General features: G+C 34.6%; 7 protein-coding genes across 8 annotated transcripts; 4 read left to right on the forward strand and 3 right to left on the reverse strand.

Annotated features, from left to right (window-relative positions):
• Positions 1-438: 438 nt before the first annotated feature.
• On the forward strand, positions 439-2,957 carry LOC113506321 (cytoplasmic dynein 2 light intermediate chain 1-like). Its single transcript, XM_026889163.1, has 5 exons — positions 439-777; positions 1,084-1,435; positions 2,012-2,262; positions 2,433-2,627; positions 2,915-2,957. The coding sequence occupies exons 1-4, from the start codon at positions 673-675 to the stop codon at positions 2,622-2,624; spliced, it is 900 nt and encodes a 299-aa protein (XP_026744964.1). The 5' UTR covers positions 439-672; the 3' UTR covers positions 2,625-2,627; positions 2,915-2,957.
• Positions 2,958-3,169: 212 nt separating this feature from the next.
• On the reverse strand, positions 3,170-12,790 carry LOC113506316 (tetratricopeptide repeat protein 8-like). Of its 2 annotated transcripts, none has more exons than XM_026889157.1 (6): positions 12,680-12,790; positions 5,018-5,392; positions 4,428-4,673; positions 3,925-4,349; positions 3,441-3,615; positions 3,170-3,341 (listed from the first exon to the last, which is right to left on the reverse strand). In XM_026889157.1, the coding sequence occupies exons 2-6, from the start codon at positions 5,303-5,305 to the stop codon at positions 3,207-3,209; spliced, it is 1,269 nt and encodes a 422-aa protein (XP_026744958.1). In that variant the 5' UTR covers positions 5,306-5,392; positions 12,680-12,790; the 3' UTR covers positions 3,170-3,206. The 2 variants fall into 2 exon arrangements, with proteins under 2 accessions (XP_026744958.1, XP_026744957.1); XM_026889156.1 differs by lacking the exon at positions 12,680-12,790 and adding an exon at positions 6,079-6,138 and having other exon boundaries at positions 5,018-5,637.
• On the forward strand, positions 6,313-7,150 carry LOC113506317 (thyrostimulin alpha-2 subunit-like). Its single transcript, XM_026889158.1, has 3 exons — positions 6,313-6,421; positions 6,556-6,722; positions 6,958-7,150. The coding sequence occupies exons 1-3, from the start codon at positions 6,334-6,336 to the stop codon at positions 7,048-7,050; spliced, it is 348 nt and encodes a 115-aa protein (XP_026744959.1). The 5' UTR covers positions 6,313-6,333; the 3' UTR covers positions 7,051-7,150.
• LOC113506315 (vacuolar protein sorting-associated protein 54) lies at positions 8,325-11,465 on the forward strand. The gene is made up of 2 exons (XM_026889155.1): positions 8,325-8,565; positions 8,677-11,465. The coding sequence occupies exons 1-2, from the start codon at positions 8,471-8,473 to the stop codon at positions 11,234-11,236; spliced, it is 2,655 nt and encodes an 884-aa protein (XP_026744956.1). The 5' UTR covers positions 8,325-8,470; the 3' UTR covers positions 11,237-11,465.
• A 2,109-nt stretch (positions 12,791-14,899) lies between the features above and the next one.
• Positions 14,900-17,167, reverse strand: LOC113506319 (UDP-N-acetylglucosamine--dolichyl-phosphate N-acetylglucosaminephosphotransferase-like). Its single transcript, XM_026889160.1, has 5 exons — positions 16,867-17,167; positions 16,564-16,678; positions 16,067-16,280; positions 15,747-15,978; positions 14,900-15,661 (listed from the first exon to the last, which is right to left on the reverse strand). Exons 1-5 carry the CDS (start codon positions 17,004-17,006, stop codon positions 15,175-15,177), a joined length of 1,188 nt encoding a protein of 395 aa, XP_026744961.1. The 5' UTR covers positions 17,007-17,167; the 3' UTR covers positions 14,900-15,174.
• A 282-nt stretch (positions 17,168-17,449) lies between these two features.
• On the forward strand, positions 17,450-24,313 carry LOC113506318 (exocyst complex component 3-like). The gene is made up of 11 exons (XM_026889159.1): positions 17,450-17,758; positions 18,032-18,180; positions 18,487-18,682; positions 19,042-19,296; positions 19,803-20,084; positions 20,167-20,349; positions 20,449-20,607; positions 20,709-20,816; positions 20,934-21,113; positions 23,062-23,454; positions 23,682-24,313. The coding sequence occupies exons 1-11, from the start codon at positions 17,666-17,668 to the stop codon at positions 23,928-23,930; spliced, it is 2,247 nt and encodes a 748-aa protein (XP_026744960.1). The 5' UTR covers positions 17,450-17,665; the 3' UTR covers positions 23,931-24,313.
• LOC113506320 (histidine-rich glycoprotein-like) lies at positions 21,404-23,054 on the reverse strand. Its single transcript, XM_026889161.1, has one exon. It carries the CDS (start codon positions 22,236-22,238, stop codon positions 21,504-21,506), a length of 735 nt encoding a protein of 244 aa, XP_026744962.1. The 5' UTR covers positions 22,239-23,054; the 3' UTR covers positions 21,404-21,503.
• Positions 24,314-24,524: the final 211 nt, after the last annotated feature.

Raw genomic sequence — 24,524 nt, forward strand, 5'->3', positions numbered from 1 at the left:
TGTGAAAGAATTAACACCAGCTGATATTACAACGCAATTTATTCGCACAAGATTTTCTACAAAAATCTCTTGACACCAGAATCATCGGTCGCCATTTCCACAGATACACATACACTTTTTTTATTATTTCAGTCTAGCAACTTACTATCTTATACCATAAACAATATTAAACCTAAACTTATTATAGTTACTTAAATTATTTATTAAATTATGGGGACAAATGGTCACAATATTGTATTTAATTCATCGGAAAAAAATAGGCCTAAAATTTACCATACTATTAGTAAAACAAATATTGAAAAATATTTAGTTGAAACAGTAGTAAAATATTGTGTTCCGATTTTATTATTTAACCACGCAATCGGTTTCTTAAAGGTGCACATGGTTGTAGCACTGGTTTTAGAATGATAATACATAGCGTAAATAAAGCAGCTCGTTACAATAATTGTTTTTGACCACCCGTTGCTTGGTTACCATTAGGTACCAACTTTAATTCCAGAAAACATAACATTTTATATTAAAATGTATTCCCTAATGTTAAGCTTGAAATAAATCTTCATTTGCAACATATTTGAAAGATAATTCTACAGTTGATAACAAATATTGATTATTTGAACAGTGGTACAATCCTTATGTATCCAGGAACCGAAAGCATAATAATAAGTTGAAACGATGCTTTCAATACCAGAAATTGCCTCACAGTTAATTGAGAAATCACAAAATGATGACAATGATAGCAGCTCCAGAACAATTTTTGTTGTAGGAAGCAAATCTGTAGTAAGTAACCAACTATACCAACTAGCTGTTGCTTACGGGTCCGTCCGATACAAATCTAAAATGAACCCACTCTTTTTATTCAAAAATAAACACAAATAATTTGTCGGATGGACAAGACCGATGTTGTATTCCTTTTGTGTAAGTTAGGAAATGTAATCCAACCCCATTTCATGTGATACAGCCTGGTGACAGATGGACGGACAGGCGGACAAACAACTGAGCCTCAGAACCCAATTGGCTTTAGTTTTTACCTTTTGGGTAAACCCTAAAAGTACCTAATAACTAAGAAATTAATCTGTCTTTCAGGGAAAATCTACGCTGCTTTATTCTTTTTTGGAAAAGAATGACCCTCCTCGTGAAACTCTAGTGGTAGAATACTCGTTTGGAAGAAAATCTAATCAAAAACAAGGAATTGATAAAATCTTGTGTCATATTTGGGAATATGGTGGAAAATTGGAAACTTTGAATAATATTTTGTTGTCTACGCCGATACGCGGAAAATATTATTTCTGCGTTATTGTAGACTTATCTAAAATAAAATGTATCTGGGAAACTTTAGACACCTGTACTCGTGCCATGAACGATGTCTATTCAACATCACCAGACCATCCTGAGTTGATCATAATTGGCGGAAAATATGACATCTTTAAAAATTATGGTAAGCTTGAGCCGTTTGCGCCAAAATAAGCTTATGCGCTAAAGCGCAGCTGAGTTGAGCAGCTGAGCAGCTGGTTCTAAAGAACTAGCTGCTTATTTTAAATTTCGTTAAATTTTTAATACTCATGGAGTCTACTGTGTCGTGATCAGCTTCCCTTCCGCAAATGATACAATCTTACTATAATGGGTGATGTTAGTGGCCCACCTTGCAGAAAATCTTTTGTATAAGTAGGTATAACATTATAATGGGTATTATATTATAATAGGTATTATAGGATATTTGACTGACCTTATAAGACATTATGCCTATCAATTGTCTAGTACTCATAATACAGGCTTTGCTTAGTTTGAGACTAGATGGCGTTGTGTGAAAGTTGTGGAATATTATTATTAGGCACTCCTCTCCTTGTTACTGGCTAGAAAGCTAGAATAGGATCACTCTTTTCATTAATCTATTTAACATGACGAAAACTATAATAGGGTCTTAAAATATCCTTAAATTTTAAAAGTAACTGAAGAAAGTCTGCGAAAAAGTAAAGGAAGTAAACATTTTTTATCAAATGATTTTATTTTTCAGACAGTGAAATAAAGAAAATGATCTGTACAACTCTAAGAAGCATAGCACTGCTTCATAAAGCTCACATGTTATTCTATTCATCTAAAGAACCGCAACTTCTAAGACGAGCGAAAGATATGTTGTACAATATAAGCTTTGGGAACTCTGTTCCAGTCAAAGAGAAGAATACAAACTACACAAAGCCGTTATTCATTCCTAAAGGTTCAGATACTTGGGAAAGCATTGGGGTCCCACCTTCTACTCTGGAGCAAGTGAGTTCATAAGTAATTTTTTACACAAAGGGCACTCACTACATTGCATGGGTAAACTACTTGCGCCACCTTACTCACCTTGTACCTAACTTTTAAAACATACTTCATTAAAGTTTAAATTAAAATTAAAATTATGAATATCTATTGACCTACCTTTTTCACATTTTCAGGTAAAAAATCGCCATATTACTCGAATACCTCCAGCTCCAGCCACGAGTGAAACAAATTCCTCAACGTTAGCGCAGCTCCATGTCCACCCTGAACCTAGTCTTGATTCGCTGATAGCTCTCAAATACGCTGAACTACGCAATATGGAATCACTAGATATTCCAGTAGAATACTTACTATCAATAAGCAAATAAAATGTATAATATCATTTGAATATTTTGAATATTATAATAAATAAATAAATAAATAATAAATAAATGCGGACAACATCACATACATTGTTCTGAACCCAAAGTAAGTTGCTAAAGCACTTGTGGTATGGAATTCAGATACAACGAAGGTACCACAAACACCCAGACCCGAGACAATGTAGAAATGTGATTTTTTACATTGACCCGACCGGGGATCCAACCCGGGACCTCAGAGCTAGCGACACCTGTAAACCGGTGCGTACGCCACTCGACCACGGAGGTCGTCTTTATATGTATAATATACATATAAAGTTCTTTTTTATATCTACGCCTTTCATTAATTATTAAATGATGTAACGGTTTACTTACGCGTATTTATCGGGAGTGCCCGACTAGCTTCGGACCCAACCGGAGTCCTTAATCATGAGCTGACGCGGCAGGATGTCCTTAGAACATTTACGATCTCTAGACCTTATTCAGTAGGCATGCTAAATTGTAGTTTTATACTAAAGGTGCTTATTTAGTAAATGTAAATAAAATAAATGTTATACGGTTTAGGTGCTTTTAATTTATATTAAGCCATAGTTAGGTCGTAACATTTTTTCTAGCTCTTAATCTTGCGTCCAAAGAGTGTAACGCATGTTGTGAAGCTTCATTCTTCGAATCTATTGCGAGACTTACTTGAAGACACCGATAAGCTAAGGTTACGTCGCCCGTTGACTGCAAAAAAATCACAAAAAAATTAAACGATTAGGCAGTCGCTAATCTTAAACATATAACAAAGTCTACGAATACAATAGTTTGGTTTTCAAGACTTACCAGAGCTACGTGGGACAGATTAAACCAAATATTTGAACGTATTTCAGGGTCGGCAGAAAAGTACAGAGCTTGTCGAAAACAGGGTAATGTCAAATCCCATTGATTACAATACAAACAACATAATCCTAAATTGTTGTATATTTCCGGTCCCACTGGATTTGTAGCCAGTAATCTCCTAAAATTATAAAACACAATATGAGATTGAGCACAGAAGTTCGATTGAAGTGCAGCATTTTAATATGCCCAGTGCGAGCGAGGTATCGATGTGAGCTTGTATCCACGAGCGAGGATACAAGCGAGGGGGGAATCAAACGAAAGCGCACTGATGATCTACATTTGGAAATGGGATGCGGACATCCTATTGTGAAGGCAGCGTATCAATTACACTTTATTTCAATCCTTGTAAAGAATTACAAAGACTGAGATGTAGTGTGTTTTCCATTTTAATATATCTAGTTTCATTCAATGCTAAGACCATACTTACCTATAATATCGCAAAGCAATTTCCGGTTGATCGTTATAAAAATTATACATAGCAATATTGGCTATTGCTTCCATGTTCGAAGGATCCTCTAATGCCACCATACGGTATTCTTTCACAGCTAAAGCAGAGTTTCCCATTTGATCATGAATTCTTGCTTGTTCTATTAAAAGCGGCGTATATTCGTGAAACACGGATAAACCTTGCTTACAAACTTCGAGTGCTGAAATCGGTTGATTAAGACCAACGTACATGGCAACCAGACGAAGATAAATTGAAATATGTTTATTCTGTTTAAGTGCCTGACGTAGGCAATCTTCAGTATGCCTGTGCATACCGAGAGCAAAATAGCAACGAGCTAACGAGAAACTCCACCACCAGTCGGAAGTGTCGTCGGCTTTCTGAGCCTGGAATGCCACTTCCATTGCCTGTTAATTAAAACGATTATTATCGTTAAATAATTTAATCAATTAAATCCTATGAGCTTTTATTGCCAAAATATTTACCTTTCTAACATCACCTTCCACATAGTACACATATTCAAATAGTGTTTTTGAAGCTGGAGTAAAAAGTTTATCATCTTTGGAAAGAAACCTTAAAGAAAGTGGTGCTCCCGGAGTGAACGGTGCTCCTCCAGTAAGTGCTGTTGCAGCTCGAGACATGCGAGAGGCTGTGTGCAGGGCGGTTCTCATGCTCCGAGCTCCAGCAGTATTGGTGCCGGCACGTGACCGCACTGTTGCGGTAGTTCTTTTCTGTAGTAGAGATGTTTTATTTTATTGCGTAGAGACAAGTATTTGTGTGATCCACGAATGCTTGTTCTGTTATTTTCTGCACCTCGCTTTTTTAAGTTTAATCATGGAGAATTTGCGCTCACTTATAAGCGCAATTGAAGTGACATAATTACACACCACTTAAGTACTATCAGCACCATGTGCTCTTCAGAAGGTCTGCATTCAGCTGGGTGCTTACTCACTTACTACTTCTTACAAAGAAATGACAGCCCATTAATTATTATTATAATTATGTAGTTTGGCCCAACCACTTATACTATCGTATCCCAGAAAAAAAATAGGAAAAGGAAACAAAAAGGCTTTACCTGATATGATGTTTCAAGATTCCTAGCTGTTTTTGTATCCCTTTGGAAAAAAGTTCCAGGCCTCGGAGTCTTGGCCACTGAAGTAGAAACCAACTCATCCTGTTGCGGATAATATTCCACTTCTTCGTAACCATTTCCAACTATTTTTGCTTGTATTGTCATAGCTCTCATCCTAACGAATTCGATCATCCGATTATCTTTTTCTTGTAGCGCTACTTCACATAGTTTAAGGCATTTGTCCAATTGCTTAGTTTTGTATAGATTTAAGATTTGATATTCAATGTCCATCTTTATTTCTTATTCATATAAATCTTGTTCGCATACCAGTAGTCAGAATAGTACCGCCTAGTCTGTATGTATCATGTACACGTGTGCCTAGCAACCAGTCCCGTCAGTAAAGTACCTGCACATGCGCTTCACTAAGGCTATTGTTTGTACCTTTACTTGTACGCTACCAATGTTCTAACCTGTCCGGAAATTAATTTCAACTCGATACAAACTCCGTGAATACGACTCAACAAAATGCATAAAAGGGGCCCCCTTTTTACATCATCGCCTAAAGTAATTATTTCAATCCATTTACTTCTTACTTCGTATCATAACGCTTCAAAATTCTACGCCTGTAAAATTCATGAACTGTAAATGTTTCCCGACTCGGAAAAATTTCAGACATTCGCAACGTTTTGCGATGATTAATTCTGGTGTAAAAGCTTCAGTTTAGTTAGGTAACAGTTTTAGGGTTTTTGAAAATGCCAGCAAAAAAACTAGTTAACACCACTATAACTAACTTACACATATATTTAGTTGTTTTAAGAAATCTCGTACAAACAATGAAGGAGAATTTGGTATAAACCAAGATTCCAAATATTGAACATATAGGTAAATGGGTGAACCAGTATGCTAGTAAGGATTAATATGAACGCTTGTACTTTCTATCTCCGGCAAGCTCTCTTTGCTTAACTGTCAGATGTTTACAGGACGGTATTAAAATATATTATTTCATTTGCCTAACTTGCAAATACAGCACAAACTGGCAATAAATAATGAAGATTTGTACATACCGCTTTAATGATAAAAATCATCGCATCTTCTATTCCATGCAACCTTCTAGCTCGGGCATCACGTCCAATAACTAGACTAATCAAGTAGTGACTTTTTGGATACAAGTCCACATCAAAGAAAAATATCATATTTTATTTTGTATATTTTTTAATTCATCTCGCTTGACGATCCCTGCCACACTATTTCGCAATATAAAGGCAGAAATCTGCGATAAGTTTCATTCGCAATCCGAAGCTTGAATAGATCGGTTCAAAATGCTTTTAAGTAGTTTAATTTTACTCATATCTCTCAGTAACGTTCTCACTGCTGAATCATGGAGGAAACCCGGATGTCATCGAATCGGTTTGTTACTTATTTTTCATACTGAATATTTGATGTTTGCTTTATAGCATTAAGTATAAAATAGATACCCGAGAGATAGATAGACTCTAAAGAAACATAGAGGAAATACGTCCTAACCTCTTTAAAATTCACAGGTCATACGAGGAATATCAGTATACCAGATTGTGTGGAGTTTAAAATTACAACAAATGCTTGTCGCGGTTTCTGCGAGTCTTGGTCACTACCAAGCATCATGTTGGGGTTCAAACGACATCCAGTCACTTCACTAGGCCAGTGCTGCAACATAATGGAATCTGAGGACGTATGTAACTAGCTGTTCCTATTTTAAACGTATAAATCAGCCACTTTTCACTTTTACACCCATCTAGTTACTGGGTTTTCCGGTTTCAGTAAGTCTTAAGAAACTGAAAATGAAATTATTACCTACTTAGTTGAAGCAGGTTTTTTTTTAACTTATAAGGAAAGTCCAACACAGACAAGAAGACAGTTTGAGGATGAATAAGAATGCTTGACCTGATTACTTTATTTTATTGCAGGTTCCCGTCAAAGTGTTGTGCTTGGATGGAGAAAGGAACCTTGTATTTAAATCGGCGGTTTCCTGTGCCTGCTACCATTGTCAAAAAGAATAAATTAAACTAGGTTTAATAGAATTTGATAAGATATCTGTATAGTCAATGTTAAATCTTTATGTACTAATTAATTTAAAATATAGGTATTAAATATGTAACTTGCAGCATTCTCTGTAATATTTTTAACTATAAGTGCAAATATACATATCGAATATAAAATTATTTTTATTTTATTAAGAGCCTAGAGCCTATGTCTCGTTCTTTTACCAAAACGAGTCCTTAATTTTTTCGGCCTATTTTTTTAAATATTTAGTTTTTTTGTAATAAATTATAGTTCAGGGTTTCCCAAAAAAATATTTACCTATATTCGTAATGGCTAGATACATAGCTATGGGCAGAACAGTTTGAAGAGTTTTGTTATACCGACACACGCAATAAGTATTCGCGTTTGGGGTTAAAACCGACTTAGGACAAGCATTCATGGATCACACAAATGATTGTCTACTCTATCACTGAGTTTGGCGTGCAGTCATGTTTACTCTCGCAACTATCTGTATAGCTTAATATGTCAACGTTTAAAATAACTACGTACCTGTTTGTAAGTTAAAAAGTACATAATTACGTTATAGGCAAATTACTTAAAAAAAAGTGATAAGCAGGGTTTTTCCAGAAGTCAACGCCGAAGGCCCGGTCTTAACAGTTACCAGAAAAATGTAAAAATCGTTCAGGTATTTTTCTCATTATAAGCACCCAAAAATCTATCAAGAGAACTGGTGCCACAAGAATTACTTTCAAGACCTGTGTAAAGTACAAATATTAAATTTTATTCGTTATTTTTTGGTAATGTATATGATACTATCCCAGTTTTAAATAAAATGTTAGTTCTTGCCGTACATTTAGTTTTAATACCGAACTTTAACCAACTTATTAGAATTGTATTATGTATGCTGTTAGGAAAGTGATCTTAAAAGTAGGAGTGTTTGGATTAAACAATGATATGAAATAGTGGAAGGGGAAAAAAGTATAGAACTGGATTTCTAGACAATTCTGGTAACAGTTTGAATAGTTGGAGATAGTACTACGGCTTAAATTAATGTGATCATTTTTGGGAGCAGGTATTTTGCTGTATGTTTTTTTTTATATCGTCTAATTTATGTAATTTTGTGCCGTCCACTACTAATACACGTCCTGCACCTTTCAGTAATTCAGCAGATCAACGATACAGAATTGTATACTGCTGGTAAGAAGAACACTTTGGTTTTAGTCATAAACTATTTATGGGACAAAGAAATATTAAAAACTTGGCAACCCTCGTGGGTTGATTGGCTGTGCGCTGTCAATGTCACAACCTCATATCGTGTCATGTCTGTCACTTTTTATTTACCATGTCATGAGCTTGGATTTACGAAATTTTATATATCTACGTTAATTACCTTGAAAATATAAATAATTATTCTAGTTTTTTCCAAACAAAGATGGTATGGAGGACAACTCTATATCCTGTAAAAAGCCTACATGGCAAAACTGTGTTCACTGTCCCAGACTACTTTTCACTTCTGCCACGGAATTTGAAAGGTTAAACATACTTAATACTGTATAATTAAATATAAACTTGACGGAATACTTGTTTCTTATGAAGGTCAAAATCCTCTTACGATTATTTTTTCAATTTAACCCTTTTTTCAGGCATGTTCAAGAAAAGCACAGCATTAAAGAAGGATCAATCATACTCTGTCAATATGGTCAAAATGGAATGTGTTCAGCTTTGCAATTCGGTGATTTGCGGAAAGCGGGCTTTAAGTATCATGTAAGAGAATATCACTTGTATACAAAAGATTTGAATGATGATTGGACCTTCTATTCTTCCTCACAAAACCTTCCAGCAGTATTAAACGACCCCAATAGAGGTAAACAGAGCAATTTCTTCACGAAGACATGGGGTGACAGTTTTATTGAAAAGGTTGATATATACCCTAGTCCATATTTACCTGAAATCACTTTAGCACATTTTGAATCATACTGTAAGAGAGTTGCAAAGAAATATCGCCGTCATTGTAGGCTCAAAGAAACAATTCCAGTTAAAAACAAAACTCCTGTAGTAGAAAATGTTTGTGAAGTACCTAATATATTTTATGAACAATCATTGCCATTGAATGACCCAGAGGTATTTAGCAAAGTTTTTCCTAGTCTATGTAATTCTGAAGAACCTAGTTCCGCAATAAGATCTCTTCAGGAAGTATTGAGTACATACCTAGATGTTATAGAGATGAAAATCTCAAAACAAGTAGCCCAAAAATCAGATGCATTTTTTCATGCAATGTTGTCTCATGATACAATAATGGAGCAGATGGCAAGAGCAGTAAATACTGTTAGAAAAACTAGAAAAAATATCACAGATGTAAAAGGTAATTTGACTGAATGTCCCCTGAAACTAGCAAGCTTGACCAGGATAAACCATAATCTCATGAATGTCCATGAACTGTTAAAATTAATGGGTACTGTCCAACAAACTCAACCAATGATACAGCTTCTTTTAAGCACATCCGATTATGTAGCAGCTTTAGACTTGATTAGTTCTACACAAAAAGTATTGTCTACCCATTTATCAGGCATTCAAGCATTTCGTCACTTATCTCCACAATTAGCTGAAATGAAGCGATTAATACATAAAATGTTAAGTAATGAATTTTTAAGATTTATTGTCACTGATCTAAACAGGCCTCCTAAGGATGACACAGAAATCCCTGAAAGAGAAAAAATATTATCTATAGTCTCAGGAATTCTACGTCTTAAAGAATTTGATTTTATAGATACTTTTAAAGTAGAGGCAATGACGTCTATTCAAGCAACAATTAAGCAATGTGTTATAGAAATAATTTCTGAAAGGGATGGGAGCACAGAAATTGTGTTAAGAGGATCTAATTCTGATAATACATGGCTTTTATGTAATGAGGGAATTACATTCCTACAGAAAGTTACCCCAAACTTGATTACATTATTTAAGAGAATCCTCTCTTTAAACAATTTAATATTGGAAATTACTCAAATGGATGATGTTACTGGAAATGACAGTGAAGATGTTTGGACGCCTGAAGAATTACTTTCTGTAGAAGACAAATTGAAAAAAATGATTGCATCACTCTCTGACTACTGTAATGAGCGATGTGCTAACCTAATAGTAACAAAAACTGACAAGGATTATATTTTTTCTGATATGTCACAATTATCAATACTATCCAAACTTATAGAACACTTCTGTGACGAATGTGAAAAAATCACTGGACATAATAGTAATGCTATGAAACTAGCTCTAAGAAGCTATGCAATGAAGTACATTCAATGTCTACACACTGAAAGGAGAACCCAACTGACAACCGCTCTTAACACAGAGAGATGGAAAGCTGCAGATGTTCCATGTGAATTACAAAGTGCAATAAACAAAATATATGAATCAGGCGAAATACCTAAAGCTCTGCAATATGATAGTGGGAAACCAGATGGAAAGTATTTATTAATAAATAAGGAAAGTTTTGCAGTTGTTGCAACAGTGCAGTTATTACTAAAGATTTTACTTGAATATTGTGATGCCACCAAGCAGTCTCCTGTAATTGTTCAGTATTTGGTACACTGCATGTTGGAATTGATTCGACTATTTAATTCTCGGTGTTGCCAATTGGTGTTGGGTGCTGGTGCAATACAAAGTGCTGGACTAAAGACAATCTCTACATCTAACCTTGCTTTAGTTTCCAGATCTTTGCAGGTTGTAATGTGGTTTCTACCCAAAATAAGAGGATTGCTTGAAAAAGAGCATTCTAAAGAACTGTCACTCAATGGATTTAGTAATATAGAAAATGACATTGTAAGCCATAAGCAGGAAATAGAGAATAAGATTTGCCTAATAGTAAGTAATATGCTAGCATCTCAGCTTACAGGATGGGATGCCAAACCTCCTGTACCATCTCAAACATTCCGAAATATTTCTAAACACTTAGTTAAATTACATGAAGCTCTTATTGATATATTACCTAATGAACAAATAAGGACCATTTACAAAAGAGTACATGATAACTTCAAAGATAAACTTAGAGAACAACTGTTAAAAATGAACATAGTAGCAAATGGCAGTCCTCAACATGGTGTAGTCACTTCTGAATTAACTTTTTACTTACAAACTCTCAAGACATTGCGGGTAATTAATGAAAATGACGCCGAGGACAATATATTGTATGATATTTGGTTAAACTAAGGTAACATATTGTTTATGATATAGAGAATATTCTAGCCATTTTGTATAAAATACTTAATTATTTCCAAATACTATTTATTACTCTAAATAAGTACCTACATATGAACACCATTTTACAAATTTGGCAAACACTACCTTGTATAAAGCCAAAAAAAGTAATGTTATGATTATTAAAACCGATGTGTACGCACCTATTATGTAAATAAAGTGTTTAATAAGTTTAAATGAATCGTGCATATATTCTTATTTACCTTTATGTATTTTTTATTCATCTATAAAACATTCCAGTCCATTAAAATACCCTTTCGAAAATACTAAGTAGGAATATTATTATAAGCAGCTGTATTCATAGTTACATTAATTGGATTATGAAAGGCAATTACTTGCTACTAGCTGAACGAGGTGATGTAATACAAACCTCATAGAGAATCGATAATATTACGCCGACAATTCGGAATCGTTTGCTATTTCCGTACATGTTAATTATGTTATTAGTTATAGAAAGTAAGCAATGTTTAAAATAACACTAGATATATTTAGTAGGAAGGTACATTTTTCGTTTGCGCCTTCGTTTGAACAGGGCCCCAATTCTGCTATTTACAATGGCTGAGGAATGAATAGAAATTGGATGACATTGGCATTATTCTAAGCATTTATCTAAGAAATTAAGTACAGGGCGGACATTTACGGTTAATACAATGTATTTCCAATTATTGTGTTGGCAGTAGGAATAGTCTATACTAATATATAAAGCTGAAGAGTTTGTTTGTTTGTTTGAACGCGCTAATCTCAGGAACTACTGGTCCAAATTGAAAAATTCTTTTTGAGTTGAATATACCATTCATCGAGGAAGGCTTTAGGCTACAAACCATCATGCAGCGACTAATAGAAGCTAAGACACAATGGAAAATGTGAAAAAAAAACCGGGCAGGTATACCTAAATCATAAATTATATCTTCTACCCACGGGGACGAAGTCGCGGGCAACAGCTCGTTTAATATATAATCCAATTGCCATTCATTCATCGGCCATTGTAAATAGCAGAATAAGGGGTCCAGATAAGTAGGTAGGTACCGCTAGCGAAACATACATGCAATTTAATGTTATCTTTTTAATCACATTTAACAGTATCATTTTACTCTTAAAACATGTAGGTAATATCAAACGATAAGTGAAGCAATTTAACCTATTTAATCAGTTCTATTAAAAGTGTTAGGCATCTCAGATTCTTATCTCAAATGTGTTATCTTGACGTAGTCAGACAAGTAAGTTGGAGGATACAAAGATGTTGGTAGAATAGATGCTCGTCCCTGGGATTGACCTTTACCTAATGAGATCATAAATCAACTGTATTTCGTCAGACATAATGAAACGAATGAAATGAGTGCAAATCAATTATATATGTCATATTGTTATTAATGTAGATTATAGGTAGGTAATTACGTTAACTTACCCACGGACGCAAGCAATAAGGCGGTTACTAATCGCCATACTTGCTTGCGTCTAACTTATTACTCTGTACATGACCGCCGGTTACTCTGTTTTAGAGGGATAATCCATAAAGCCCCGCGCGGTGCCCGGGCACCGCGTTTGACATAACGCGACTTTTCCCTATAGCCCCGCGCGGTGCCCGGGCACCGCACCTGTCCACTCGACTTTAACACTTGAAATCACTGTTTACAAACTACTTTTGTATAAAGAAGTTGAGTGACATGTGTCGTTAGTGACATTTTCTATGTCGTGAACCAAAAACGAAACGTAATCTACGCGCCATTATTTAAAATTTGATCAAGACATTTGTCATTTGCGCGGGCCGTTGCGCAGTGTGGTGCAGTGTTGTTTTTTGCGGATTTCACAAATTTGTTTGAGGTTAGTGCTGTTTTTTCTTACTAATGTGATTATTTTGTTTATAATTATGCTATTTAGGTAATTAGTTGTAAGAAATACATTGTTATAACAATTAGATAAAGCCAGATAAAATGCGTTAGAATGTTTAGGAATTCCGAGTGATTTATTGTGATTTTGTTTAGTAAATACAGTAAAATGCATTATTTATATGCTATTAAGTAATTTGTGCAAGGTTTCACGGCGATTTATTAATGTATTTATCCATTTTTTGTAAAATAATAGTTAGCTTAAATTTGTTGTTATTTATAAAAAAAATATATAAAAAGGGCGGTTTGTTGACAAATGTTCAGCCCGTCGAATTTCGTCTTTATCCCGTTAGTTATAAAGTCTAAATCCGAGTGAATTTTTTTTTGTTTATTTTTTTATATTTTTTTCTTAGGGAATGAAGTGTGTCGATAAATGTACGATATTATTTTTTTTAATCGATAGTGTCGATTGAAAATTGTAATGCTTTAATATAATTTTAATTAATTATTTTTATTACTTATGATAATATTACGTTTTGAATAGATAGTATTTTTTATCGACAGTTATGATAATATATTGTAATGAGTTTGAAAAATTTTAATTAATTATTTTATTTTAATTTATTATCTATTATTAATTATTTTTATTTATTACCTACTCATAATAATTTACGTTTTCGTATTATAGTAATATAGTATTTATTTTTATTTGTTAGTGATGATTGTATGTTGTTATATTTTTTTAATTACTTATAGTAATAAAATGTTTCGAATAGATAAGTGTGTCGAAAGGTATGATTTTCTCCGTTTTGTTTTACAGAATGTCAGCTTGGCGTCCAAGTGACGAGGCTCCTCAAGACTTCATCGCCCTTCTCCATAACAGCAAAGACGAATTATTGTTTTTTGTACACATCTGAACAACTTAATTATAAATTGTCAATAAAAATGCCTTCATGTTTTTGCATTTATTTATTTTTTTTCTTTTATTTTACATGTTTCATCGTAAATAAATATACTTTTTTTAATTATATTGTATTTTTATTTACAAATACTAAATACCTTACAAAAAGACCAATTATCGATAAAATTTCAAAAAGTGATGGAACATCACTAGTTGTTTTAATGCTTTGCCACGTCAATGTTTATGTGGTTTTATTATAAACATCTCGACGTCTTTCATCTAATTGTTTACGTAATTAGATAGCATAGGCCCTTGTTCTCAATATTTGGTTTCAATATTTGTATATTTCTTGTAATCAAACTCACAGGATGGGTTTAAAAACTTCCAACTAGTAGAATATACATACTTTTTCGGTTTTTATTTGTTTTTTGATTCCTGATACATAGAAAATATATCTATTAATCTTTATTCGTTTATAGAATAATCAAATATAGTGTTTTATGCAGATAAAACTCGTTTTGTAAAAAACAATATTTTCCGACGCCATTTCCTGACAACCTTCACCTGCTGTCATTTTATTTTTGACATTTAGTTCCGGGGAGGAGTAGGAAACTATTTCTAATACTTATATAAAATTCTCGTGCCACGCTGTACTAAATTGAACTTCTCCGAAACGACTTGACCGATTCTTATGTGTTGGTACATATTCGGTAGGTCTGAATAGGGCAACATCTTTTTTCATAAGCTTTACAATTTTTTTTAAATAAAGTTTCAAAATAATCATGTTCTAATGTTTCTGCACTATCAAAACAACGTTTGCTAGGACAGCTAGCACTTATATAAAAATACCAGAGAATAAAATATACTCCTTAAGAAATAAAATTACAATTCATAATGATTCATTTTTATTTTGTAATTAACAATATCATACAAAAATATTAACAGCCATTACAATGCTATGGAATTATATTCTTTTCAATCATACTTATTATGAAACAAATTTATTAAGAACATTAAGTGTAAAATAAAGTGCCAATGTGGTTTTATCACATTATAATCTTTGGCTAATCCTATAAAATATTCGTAAAAATAATATGGAACATTACATATACCTAGCTATAACTTCACAAAATATTTGTCCCTAATCTAATTGATCGCACCTTTTAACTATCATAAAAGTATGATGCCATTGGATATCTTACAACAAAAGCTACACAAGTGCAGAAGACTTGAAAAGCCATAAGCGTTGTGGTGAGCTGTACTTCAGATGTTGGTCCTAGCTTAATTAAAAATAAATTGATTAAGGTCATATTATTGATATTAATGCAGTCTTCATCTTCAACTTTATCAGTAAGGTGTAACATGGTTAAGACTTGAAGAATTAATTTAGTTATAAAAGTCATATCCTTTTTTACAATAATTGTTCTACTTGCATGGAGTAAATCAGTCTCTTCACTATATTTCGGAAGGCGATGTCTTGGACAAGGAATAATGTGAAATAGTTGTGGGACTGAATACAAAAAGTTAATGATTTGAGGAAGGAAAAATAATAGAACAGTTTTACTGAAATGACTTAATATGGCTACTACAGCAAATGTCATTCCAGAGACATAGCAGAATGTGTCTCCAACAAATACTTTTGATGGGTACCTGAAAAGAAAAGTAATTATAAAGTTGAATGGAAAACATTATTTCTTTTTAGATCATAGTATCAAAATTTATCACTAATGCTCACCAATTATGCTTCAACAATGCTAATGTAGTTGCCAAATAAGGTATCATGATATGCAATGAAAAGGTATGTGCTTTATATTGGTCTCCTCTTAATTCAATAATGTCGAAGATAATTATTGATAAAGCTATAACAACTGACTGTCCCACTTCCAGTCCATTGATACCCGCTAAAATATTAATTGCATTCGTACAGAAAACTGCTAACATTCCCATGTAAATGTAGTAAAGGAATCCTGGAACAAAAGATAATTATTTATTGAATATCCATTGTATTTAAGGAATTTATTAAAAATAGTTATATATAAAATAGGTTATAAATACCTATGTTAACAGAAATTCCCAGCCATTGTCTTAAGGGTATAGGAACAACAAAAGTAGTGGAGTTGAAATTTACATAGTATACCACCAGCAGTGGCAGTGATGCCATTGTTGGTAGTAATAACTTGTATCTCCATCTCAAGTCTAGGACATCATCAGCAAAGCCCAGAAGAAGCATGCAACAGATGGACAGCAACCCTGCTAACAGTTCTGCAAACTAAAAACAAAACATCACTAAAACACTTACCAATCAGTGATTACTGTATTTATTTTAATGTACTACACTTTAAAATGTTATTATTACATTCAAATTTCACATGGAAATTTTGTCAGGTAGGATTCGAGTTTATGAAAAGGAGATATAAAAAATAAACCTAGTTTAAGTTCTACTCTATTCTTGTTAATTTAAGCTTTACTCATGATGGATTTATTTTGAAAACCATCACAATGGTAATTCAAAGTTAACAACATAAGTATGTTTTATAATTATTTTAACTTACCTCATTATGAGGAAAATTTTGTGTGTCCATCAAACCATTACCAAACACTATTGGTATAAATATGAAACTTGTAACTAAAAAGACACAGCCTGATACAACACCTATTGCTTCCGGCCTGGAATCATAATGAAAATATTCAAATTTTTTCACTTTCACTAACTGATATATTCTTATCTCTTCTTCAATAACTGACATGCGCTGGTGATAGTTAAGGAATAAGGTGGAAGAAAAAGAAGAGATTAAGTATACACAATTTTTTCAAACAAGGTTAGAAACGCCAGTGTACTTAAATATCGTACTTACACTTTTTTCTTATTTGTTTTGCACAAATCTATTCCAAATAAACCGGCTTTTATAAACAGATCTGAGAGGTTCGGTATTAATTCAGCGGTAATGAAATAGGCTACAGCCGACAATATAAGCAGTATGATTATTTCAAACATTTTGTGTGATCGGCAATATAAATTAAAGAGAAGTTAATCGATCCAATCACAAAATAATAAATAATTAAATCACATTCCAAAAGAAAAGTTTAAATCTAAACTATTGGACAACATTCAGTTTACACCTGACATGTCATCGGCCAGGTCACATTGTTGACATTACAAGAAACATTGACATTTCATTACGATGTATGGATGGAGGATGGAGCTACTAAACTATGGAGTCCTATGGAGTCGAAACAACTCAGTACATTTTTTTTTCAGGTAAAGAAATAGCGTGTCAGCGCTAGACTTTGCGTTGAAACATTAAAATTAGCTTATTAGTTTCGGTGTTAAATCGAGACATGTATTTTTCGTTTACGATTCCCTCAGAAATCAGATATCTCACCTAAAATTGCTTCTTGCTTTTTGGGACGTAGTGACAGATGTCATCATCTGTCTATTCTGCGATCATGTCACTTGTATTGTATTAACTGTCAAATAAAATATCATTTTTTTAGCTTGAACCTTGAATTGGTCATCAATTTTGTCAACAAGTCCAGTAAATTCGTAGACTAGATAGTGTTTTTGTCTTGGATGGCGTATACTTTCTATTTCATTTAGATATTCTCGTCAAGTAAACCCTAGCCTAACTTGTACGTTAAATAAAGATAATAAAAATGAGTACGATGGAAGAAATAGAAGAAGAGGCGAAAGCTGCAGCGGAGAAGATGGTAATGAACATGATGCAGAGACCAGGACAGCTAGAAAAGGTAAAACCCAAGACATATCTGAGAAATAAATTTATCATAGACCCTTTTTAGATTATGATTATTAATGCCAACATTAAATAAAAGCCATCGTCCAGGAGGCGTAACTGCGTAACCACTCAGTAAAGTTTGGTAAAATCCTACTTTTTGTCTGAGTATCTCTAGAAAGCATCATTGATTGTGTATGTCTTATTATTGTTGTGACACAATTGATCCAAAACTTGGTTTACTGATGCCCATCAATCAACAATAACATTAAAAAAAAACTAATTTAAGGTTGAACACTATAAGAAAAGAATTACACATAAAAAGGCTTCTATTGAGGCTCAACTGAAGTCAGCAGTTCAGGGCAAACTAGATGGAGTCAGTGTTGGATTGAAGCAACTACAAGAATGTTTGGAAGATGTTCAACAAGTAAGCCTCAAGTAAGTATCACTGTGTAGTTATATTACATATAGGCTGTATGAAGATATTATTAAAAATTGAAATAAGTAATAACTGAACCTCCCATTATTGAAAAGTTCTTCTTATATTATAAGAAGAATAACAAGTTCTAATTTATAGATATTATAATCCACCTTTATTCCATGATGTTAAACATTTTTTTCTATTTATTTCCACATTATAAATAAGAATATTATTATATTATTGTCAATCTCCTACTAATTTGAACCAGAGACTTGAACCTTGCTTAAATATAAATATGTATGTATAAATTGTGATGTAAACAGAATGGATGAATTAGAAGAATTATTAAAAAGTGTGCCCCCTCTTGTGGCATCTCTGCAAGCAGTGAGGGAAGAAGATTCTCGTCATTCACAATATGTTACTGCTATGGACAGTCTGAAACATATATTCACAGTACCAGAAAGTGTTGCTAAAACAAAACAATGGATTGGAGAAGGCAAACTGCTGCATGCACATCAAGTAAGTGTAGCTGTTGATAAAAGTTATCTTTACAAATTCAAATAAATTATTTAGTAATTAGATCTATATATAGACAACCTTTTGCCCACAGCTTCACTTAAGAAATGTTACAAAAACTGGGAGAAGTTATCACTTTTATGCATGTGTTGTGCCAAAGGTTGAAGTTATGTAAAAACCCTATATAACAGAATAATTCCTTGTAAAAGTTTTAACTTTCTCAATTTTTAAAGATTAGTATTAAATATTTCTATCTGATAAGTGTTTGATGCAACTGATGAGAGTCACAGGATTTACAGGTTCTTAATCATTTCACATTTAGTCAAAAGAAAAAAAAAACCTCCTTAATTATTATGTTTCAGTGTCTAAATGACTTGGAGAACTCTAGAGATGATTTGTTGTATGAGCTGCATAGGTTGCCTAATCAGTCATCACATGATAAAATAATGCTCAAGGCATATTTTGAAGATGTAGAGATGGTGTCAAACCTCCTTGAGAAACAGATCAAACTTATCCTTGCAAGAACTTTAAACACTGTCCGTAAAGAACCAACTGTTATAGTAACAGCATTGAGGATTATCGAGAGAGAAGAAAAACGAGATCAGATGGCATTGCAGGTAAAAATTTCTCTCTCATTATTTTATATATTGTAAAAACCATTTTAATACTGTTTAAAATATACTGGATATCTATGAGTATCATATGAGTATCATAGATATCCAGTATATTTTAAACAGTAAAAATCTCTTTTGTTCATCAGATTCATAATTTAAAACTGTCTGATTATCTTAGTTTCTGAATAACGATTTACTACACAGATATCCTTGTAATTTAATAAATGCAAAAATGCGAATTGGTCACGTATATTTTGCCTTTACCCTTTAAAAGTTTCAAACATTGGAGGAATTGTGACGTAGCGAGTAAGCATAATTAATACCTAGTAGTGACGTCACGCTTGAATACCGTTCTCTGCGAAATAGCATTCACACGTGACACTTAGATATTATTTACTTTGCGGGACACAAGAAAAAATACATAGTAACATAATTTCTGAAGGACAATGAAAAAAGTCTTCAACCCTTTGTATTAGTATCGCGAAAATCTGTTCTGTTTTACTTTACAGCAACAAAGTCAAACAGGTTTTATGCCTCCTGGCCGACCTAAAAACTGGAGAGCGAAAGCTTTTGAAGTACTGGAATGTGCCGTCGCCCAGCGAATAGAAGGCACTCGCGTTGACGAGAGAGAGGACAATAAACTGTGGCTGGTCAGATACTTGGAACTTACGAGACAGCTTATTTTAGAAGATCTTAGAGTTGTCAAAACATTGTGCGTTCCTTGTTTTCCGCCGCATTACGATATTGTTAACAAATATGTTAATATGTACCATATTTGTTTGTCGGCTAGTGTAAGTATAAAAAATAGAACACAATATACATTTATTTTTCAACTAATTCCAGGTCTTATTTTTCTGTTTGTTGATATTGCAGCTGCAAGATGTAGTTACTAATGGAATAGAAGGAAATGAATATGTTACATTATTATCGTGGATACTAAACACTTATCCAAAACATGAGTTAATGGGTAGCACAGAACTGAATATTGATGTGTCGACCTTACCACCTTTACTTAGCAAAGAAACTATGCAAAAACTGCAGGATGAATATTTGCAGGTACGTTATAATTTAAATTAGTGTTATTATTTTAAAAAGGTTCTTTATTCAGGATATGGTTATAGTTGTATAACCTTAAATACGACCTTTAATTTTTAGAAAATGGAATCTAACTACATGGAGTGGATGGAGAAAACTTTAGAATCCGAGCGCGCGGAATGGGCGGGGCAACGGGCTCCCGATGTTGAGCCTCATTCAAACGCCTACCTCACACACGCACCCGTCATCATATTCCAGATGATCGACCAGAACTTACAGGCTAGTTATTTATACTAATTATTAATTCATCAAATGCTGAGCAATCATTTTGAAATTTGACAGTTTTGTAAAGGTTGACAGTTTTGTTTTTTTTTAATCAGGTTACCGAAACTATCAGCAAAGATATAACATTCAAGGCTCTATTACTAAGTATAGACCAAGTAACACGCTATGGAAACATGTACAGAGAAGGAGTCATACAATTCAAGGTGAAATGATTTTAGTTACATTTTTAGTTAAGATTCAATTACCGACCCTTATGACAATTCCACCCACATAAAAACGTAATTTATTTTGTGTTAAATAAAGATCTTAATTTACAATAGAACGCTCACTTCGCGGACCGTTCCCGCGTGGCGTACTTCACGCACCACATGATCACTATCGTGAACAACAGCGAGCAGATGGTACGGCTGGCGCAGCAGACACAGGCGCGGCACTGGCCGCCCGGCCGGCACGACCCGCCTGCCGAAGCCAAGTTCGACAAAATGCTTAACACTTTCCAGGTTAGTCTGATTGTCATATTACAGCTTAATAGGTATGCAATATTTTATCCTAAGAAAATCCGGACTCGAGGTGATAAAAATGAGCAAGAAATCTGTTTTCAAATAAAATTTCTTGGTCATGTAGTAATCGTGAGTCAGAAGAGGCCATAACCCAGCCAGAGGTATTATATTATACTAGTTGTAGTTCAATTATAATCATCACTGTTAAAAAAGTGATCGACTTTTTTCAATGTAAAACTTTGCTCCAACTTCGTACATTGTTTTGGTCAATTAGAAAAATAAATATATCGTTATTTTGTAAAAAATTTAATTCTTTGGTTCAAGAGCGAAACAAAACCTCTCCTTAGGAACAAATCAACAAATAACAATTCAGGTACATTTAGTAACAGCTTAATGGCCCTTCTTATGACCCCAGTGCTTGTGGTCCTCGTGTCCTCCCTTCTTGCCGTGTTCATGATGGTCATGCCAGTGCTCGTGGTGGCCTCCCTCACCGTGGTGGCCCTTGTGGTGGTGGTGGTGGCCTCCCTTCTCATGATGTCCTTTCTTGCCGTGGTGGTGTTCGTGGTGTCCGCCATGCTTGTGTCCCTTGTGGAAGTGACCGCCCTTCTTGTAGCCGCCCTCGTGGTGGTGCCCGCCGTGGTGCTCGTGGTGGCCTTTCTCTCCGTGGTGGTCGTGGAAGTGCTTGTCCTTCTTGAACTCGTCGTGTTTCTCGACTCCGTGGTGTCCCTTAGTGTCGTGGCCCTTGTGCCAGTGTCCGTGCTCCTCGTGTCCGTGCCCGTGGTCGCCCTTCTCACCGTGATGGTGATGATGATGGTAGCCCTCGTCATGGTGATGGTGTTTCTTGTGTCCACCATGTTCGCCGTGATGGCCCTTGTGTCCCTCGTGGTGGTGGTGTCCTTTTTTGCCGTGGTGATGTTCATGGTGGCCCTTGTGACCTTTGTGCCCTTTTTCACCATGTTCATGGTGGTGGTGCCCATGATGTTCATGTCCGCCACCTTTGTCCCATTTGTGACCGTGCGAGGCTGCGGCCTCGAGGTCGGCGGCTCTCTTCTCTCGGATTTCCCTTGCGGAACAGAGAGCAGCAATGGCCATGAGGCCAAGTGCCACAAGAAGAGTTCTTCTCATAATGAGTCTTGTTGTTGCTCTTGTACAATGAATGATATTGATCCATCGGCTACAATGATTTTATATACTAGACGCTAGCAGTGGTTGGGAAATCCTCCGTTGTTCGATAGTGTCAAGGTTATTGCAACTAACTCTAAATTGGACGTTGCTTTTCACTTCCTTCCAGGTCGAGAGTTGTGTTGTAAATGTATTTTTGTGATGGATTTTCTTTTGTACATAATGTTATAATTTAAAAAGTGATTAATTGTGTCCTCTTAATTACTTTCACTCCATAATTTTATTCATACTCAATCGAGCTGTATTTCTATCGCTGTCATAATGTTCCCTTATCACAAAGTTTTAACGCAAACGGTGTACATGCATGCGTATGTGTTCATCATGTTCTTAAATTATATTTATTAGTTCATTGTTTTTTAATCAATGCCAAATATTCCGTGTTAATATACTTGCCACTCGTGTCCGAATAATCTTATATATAAAATCCTCGTGTCACTGTGAACGAAATTGAACTCCTCCGAATCGGCTCTTCCGATTCTTATGGAATCTTGTCTACATCTTAAGTATCAAGATTTTTTTTTTTCATACGTTTATAACATAATTTCTGCACTATGGCAAAACAACGTTTGCTGGGACAGCTAGTATCATATAAAATGTTTAAGTTACTAATTTACCTATTGAGAATTCTATTAAGTTTTTTTTTCTTCAAATCTATGAGGACCCTGCTAATGCATGCTTCTCCAGTATACGGCTATAGTTAAAGCTGTTTCCTCCTTAAAAGGAGGGTGTAATTTACTTTGATTAAAATTGTTTTATTTTCCTTTAGAGCTTGAGAGACGAAGCAGCACAATTCCTCCTTGAGGAAGCATTCCTTGACCTAGAGGTGCACTTTGAAGACTTATTTACTGCGAAGTGGCTACCCTCCACTATACCAGTGGATACTATATGCATCACACTCGACGACTATTTTCAAGATTACAACCATTTGAGGGATAAAAATTTTGAGTATGTAATTAATGAAGCGCAAAATCTCGTCTACAAGAAATATATAACGGCTATGTTATCCAAGAAAGTTACATTTAAGAATGTTGAAGAAGCTCAGCTAGCTGCAACTAAAATAGTGAAGGAGGCAAATCAAATAAGGTCCTTCTTTAGAAAGATTGCAGCCGAGGGCGTCAACGTAGACTATCCATTCGAAGTCATTAGCATGTTGGCAGAGGTGAGTAACATTAACTAATGTACTTCGATCGTTAAAGCAAACAGCCTATATGTAGTAGTCCTTTAATCGTAATAGAAGACACACTTCAATACCTTACAAAATTGCAAACCTTCCTATAATATAGATATATATATGTACCTAAGTGATACCATAATATTTGATAACATGCAAAAAAAAGAAGTGTTAGCTCACAAATGGAGAGTTTAGTAATAAAGTATAATATGTAGGTGTTACGTTGCCAAGACATCGAGATGCTATCGCTGGACTTGCACAGCGTGGTGGCGAAGTGTCCGGACATGTCGGAGGAGCAGCTGTGGCGGCTGGTGTGGCTGCGCGGGGACGTGCCGCGGGCGCGGCTCCGCGACACGGTGGCCATCGCGCTCGCCTCGCGCCCGCCGCCGCGCGCCAACTCACACCCCTCGCTCTTCAAGCACATCACATTCAACGAACGATTACTCGCACATTTTAACCTCTAAGCGCCTGTTTTCACAATCACTGATTAGCCGCTACCTATCTGGCAGAGAAATATATTTTTTTTACATTATTTGTATGAAAAAACCTGTTAAGTAATTTAACGGGAACTTATGAGGCGGTGGTAAAACAGGCCCTAAATGTGTCAGGCCCTAAAGGCCCTGATTGATGGCTAACTTGTAAAAAATCTTTAAGGCCTCATTACGAATACCAAAGTTCCAACATTTAACTTTCACATCTGGTAAAAGCAAGCGTATGATGTCAGTTATTTCTATTCATAAAAACTCCAATAGCCAACAGGAGACTGTGGACTTTAATCAGTATGATAGCCTGAGTCCGTTAGCGCTAACTAGGTCGGGGTGACACTTATATTATAAGAATGTAATAATTTTATTTATATCCATATATTAATCAGTATTTAAAATATATGCATATATTTTTGTTTAATTTCTAGTTTTATTTCATTATTAGATACATACCCGACCACAATACGACGTACATACTTTACGCATACGCATTTATAATCTAATCCACGCTTCCTGGTGTAAGCTTATTCTACTAATGCAATAACAGTTGTAGGACTGTAGCTGATTTAATCT

This window comes from Trichoplusia ni (assembly GCF_003590095.1).
Source record: "Trichoplusia ni isolate ovarian cell line Hi5 chromosome 9 unlocalized genomic scaffold, tn1 tig00003602_group8, whole genome shotgun sequence".
NCBI classification, from domain to species: Eukaryota; Metazoa; Arthropoda; class Insecta; order Lepidoptera; family Noctuidae; genus Trichoplusia; species Trichoplusia ni.

Coding starts and splice junctions, on each gene's coding strand:
- LOC113506317 (XM_026889158.1), top strand. CDS start 6,334: ATGCTTTTAAGTAGTTTAATTTTACTCATATCTCTCAGTAACGTTCTC. Junction 6,422..6,555: donor ACCCGGATGTCATCGAATCG/GTTTGTTACTTA, acceptor TAAAATTCACAG/GTCATACGAGGAATATCAGT. Junction 6,723..6,957: donor ACATAATGGAATCTGAGGAC/GTATGTAACTAG, acceptor ATTTTATTGCAG/GTTCCCGTCAAAGTGTTGTG.
- LOC113506319 (XM_026889160.1), bottom strand. CDS start 17,006: ATGTTTGAAATAATCATACTGCTTATATTGTCGGCTGTAGCCTATTTC. Junction 16,281..16,563: donor AAAATTTTCCTCATAATGAG/GTAAGTTAAAAT, acceptor TTTTGTTTTTAG/TTTGCAGAACTGTTAGCAGG. Junction 15,662..15,746: donor GCATTGTTGAAGCATAATTG/GTGAGCATTAGT, acceptor TTTTCTTTTCAG/GTACCCATCAAAAGTATTTG.
- LOC113506315 (XM_026889155.1), top strand. CDS start 8,471: ATGGAGGACAACTCTATATCCTGTAAAAAGCCTACATGGCAAAACTGT. Junction 8,566..8,676: donor TCTGCCACGGAATTTGAAAG/GTTAAACATACT, acceptor CCCTTTTTTCAG/GCATGTTCAAGAAAAGCACA.
- LOC113506321 (XM_026889163.1), top strand. CDS start 673: ATGCTTTCAATACCAGAAATTGCCTCACAGTTAATTGAGAAATCACAA. Junction 778..1,083: donor TTGTAGGAAGCAAATCTGTA/GTAAGTAACCAA, acceptor TCTGTCTTTCAG/GGAAAATCTACGCTGCTTTA. Junction 2,263..2,432: donor CACCTTCTACTCTGGAGCAA/GTGAGTTCATAA, acceptor TCACATTTTCAG/GTAAAAAATCGCCATATTAC.
- LOC113506320 (XM_026889161.1), bottom strand. CDS start 22,238: ATGAGAAGAACTCTTCTTGTGGCACTTGGCCTCATGGCCATTGCTGCT.
- LOC113506316 (XM_026889157.1), bottom strand. CDS start 5,305: ATGGACATTGAATATCAAATCTTAAATCTATACAAAACTAAGCAATTG. Junction 4,350..4,427: donor TGGAAGGTGATGTTAGAAAG/GTAAATATTTTG, acceptor TTTAATTAACAG/GCAATGGAAGTGGCATTCCA. Junction 3,616..3,924: donor ATTGCTTTGCGATATTATAG/GTAAGTATGGTC, acceptor TTATAATTTTAG/GAGATTACTGGCTACAAATC.
- LOC113506318 (XM_026889159.1), top strand. CDS start 17,666: ATGAGTACGATGGAAGAAATAGAAGAAGAGGCGAAAGCTGCAGCGGAG. Junction 18,683..19,041: donor AACTGCTGCATGCACATCAA/GTAAGTGTAGCT, acceptor ATTATGTTTCAG/TGTCTAAATGACTTGGAGAA. Junction 20,608..20,708: donor TGATCGACCAGAACTTACAG/GCTAGTTATTTA, acceptor TTTTTTAATCAG/GTTACCGAAACTATCAGCAA.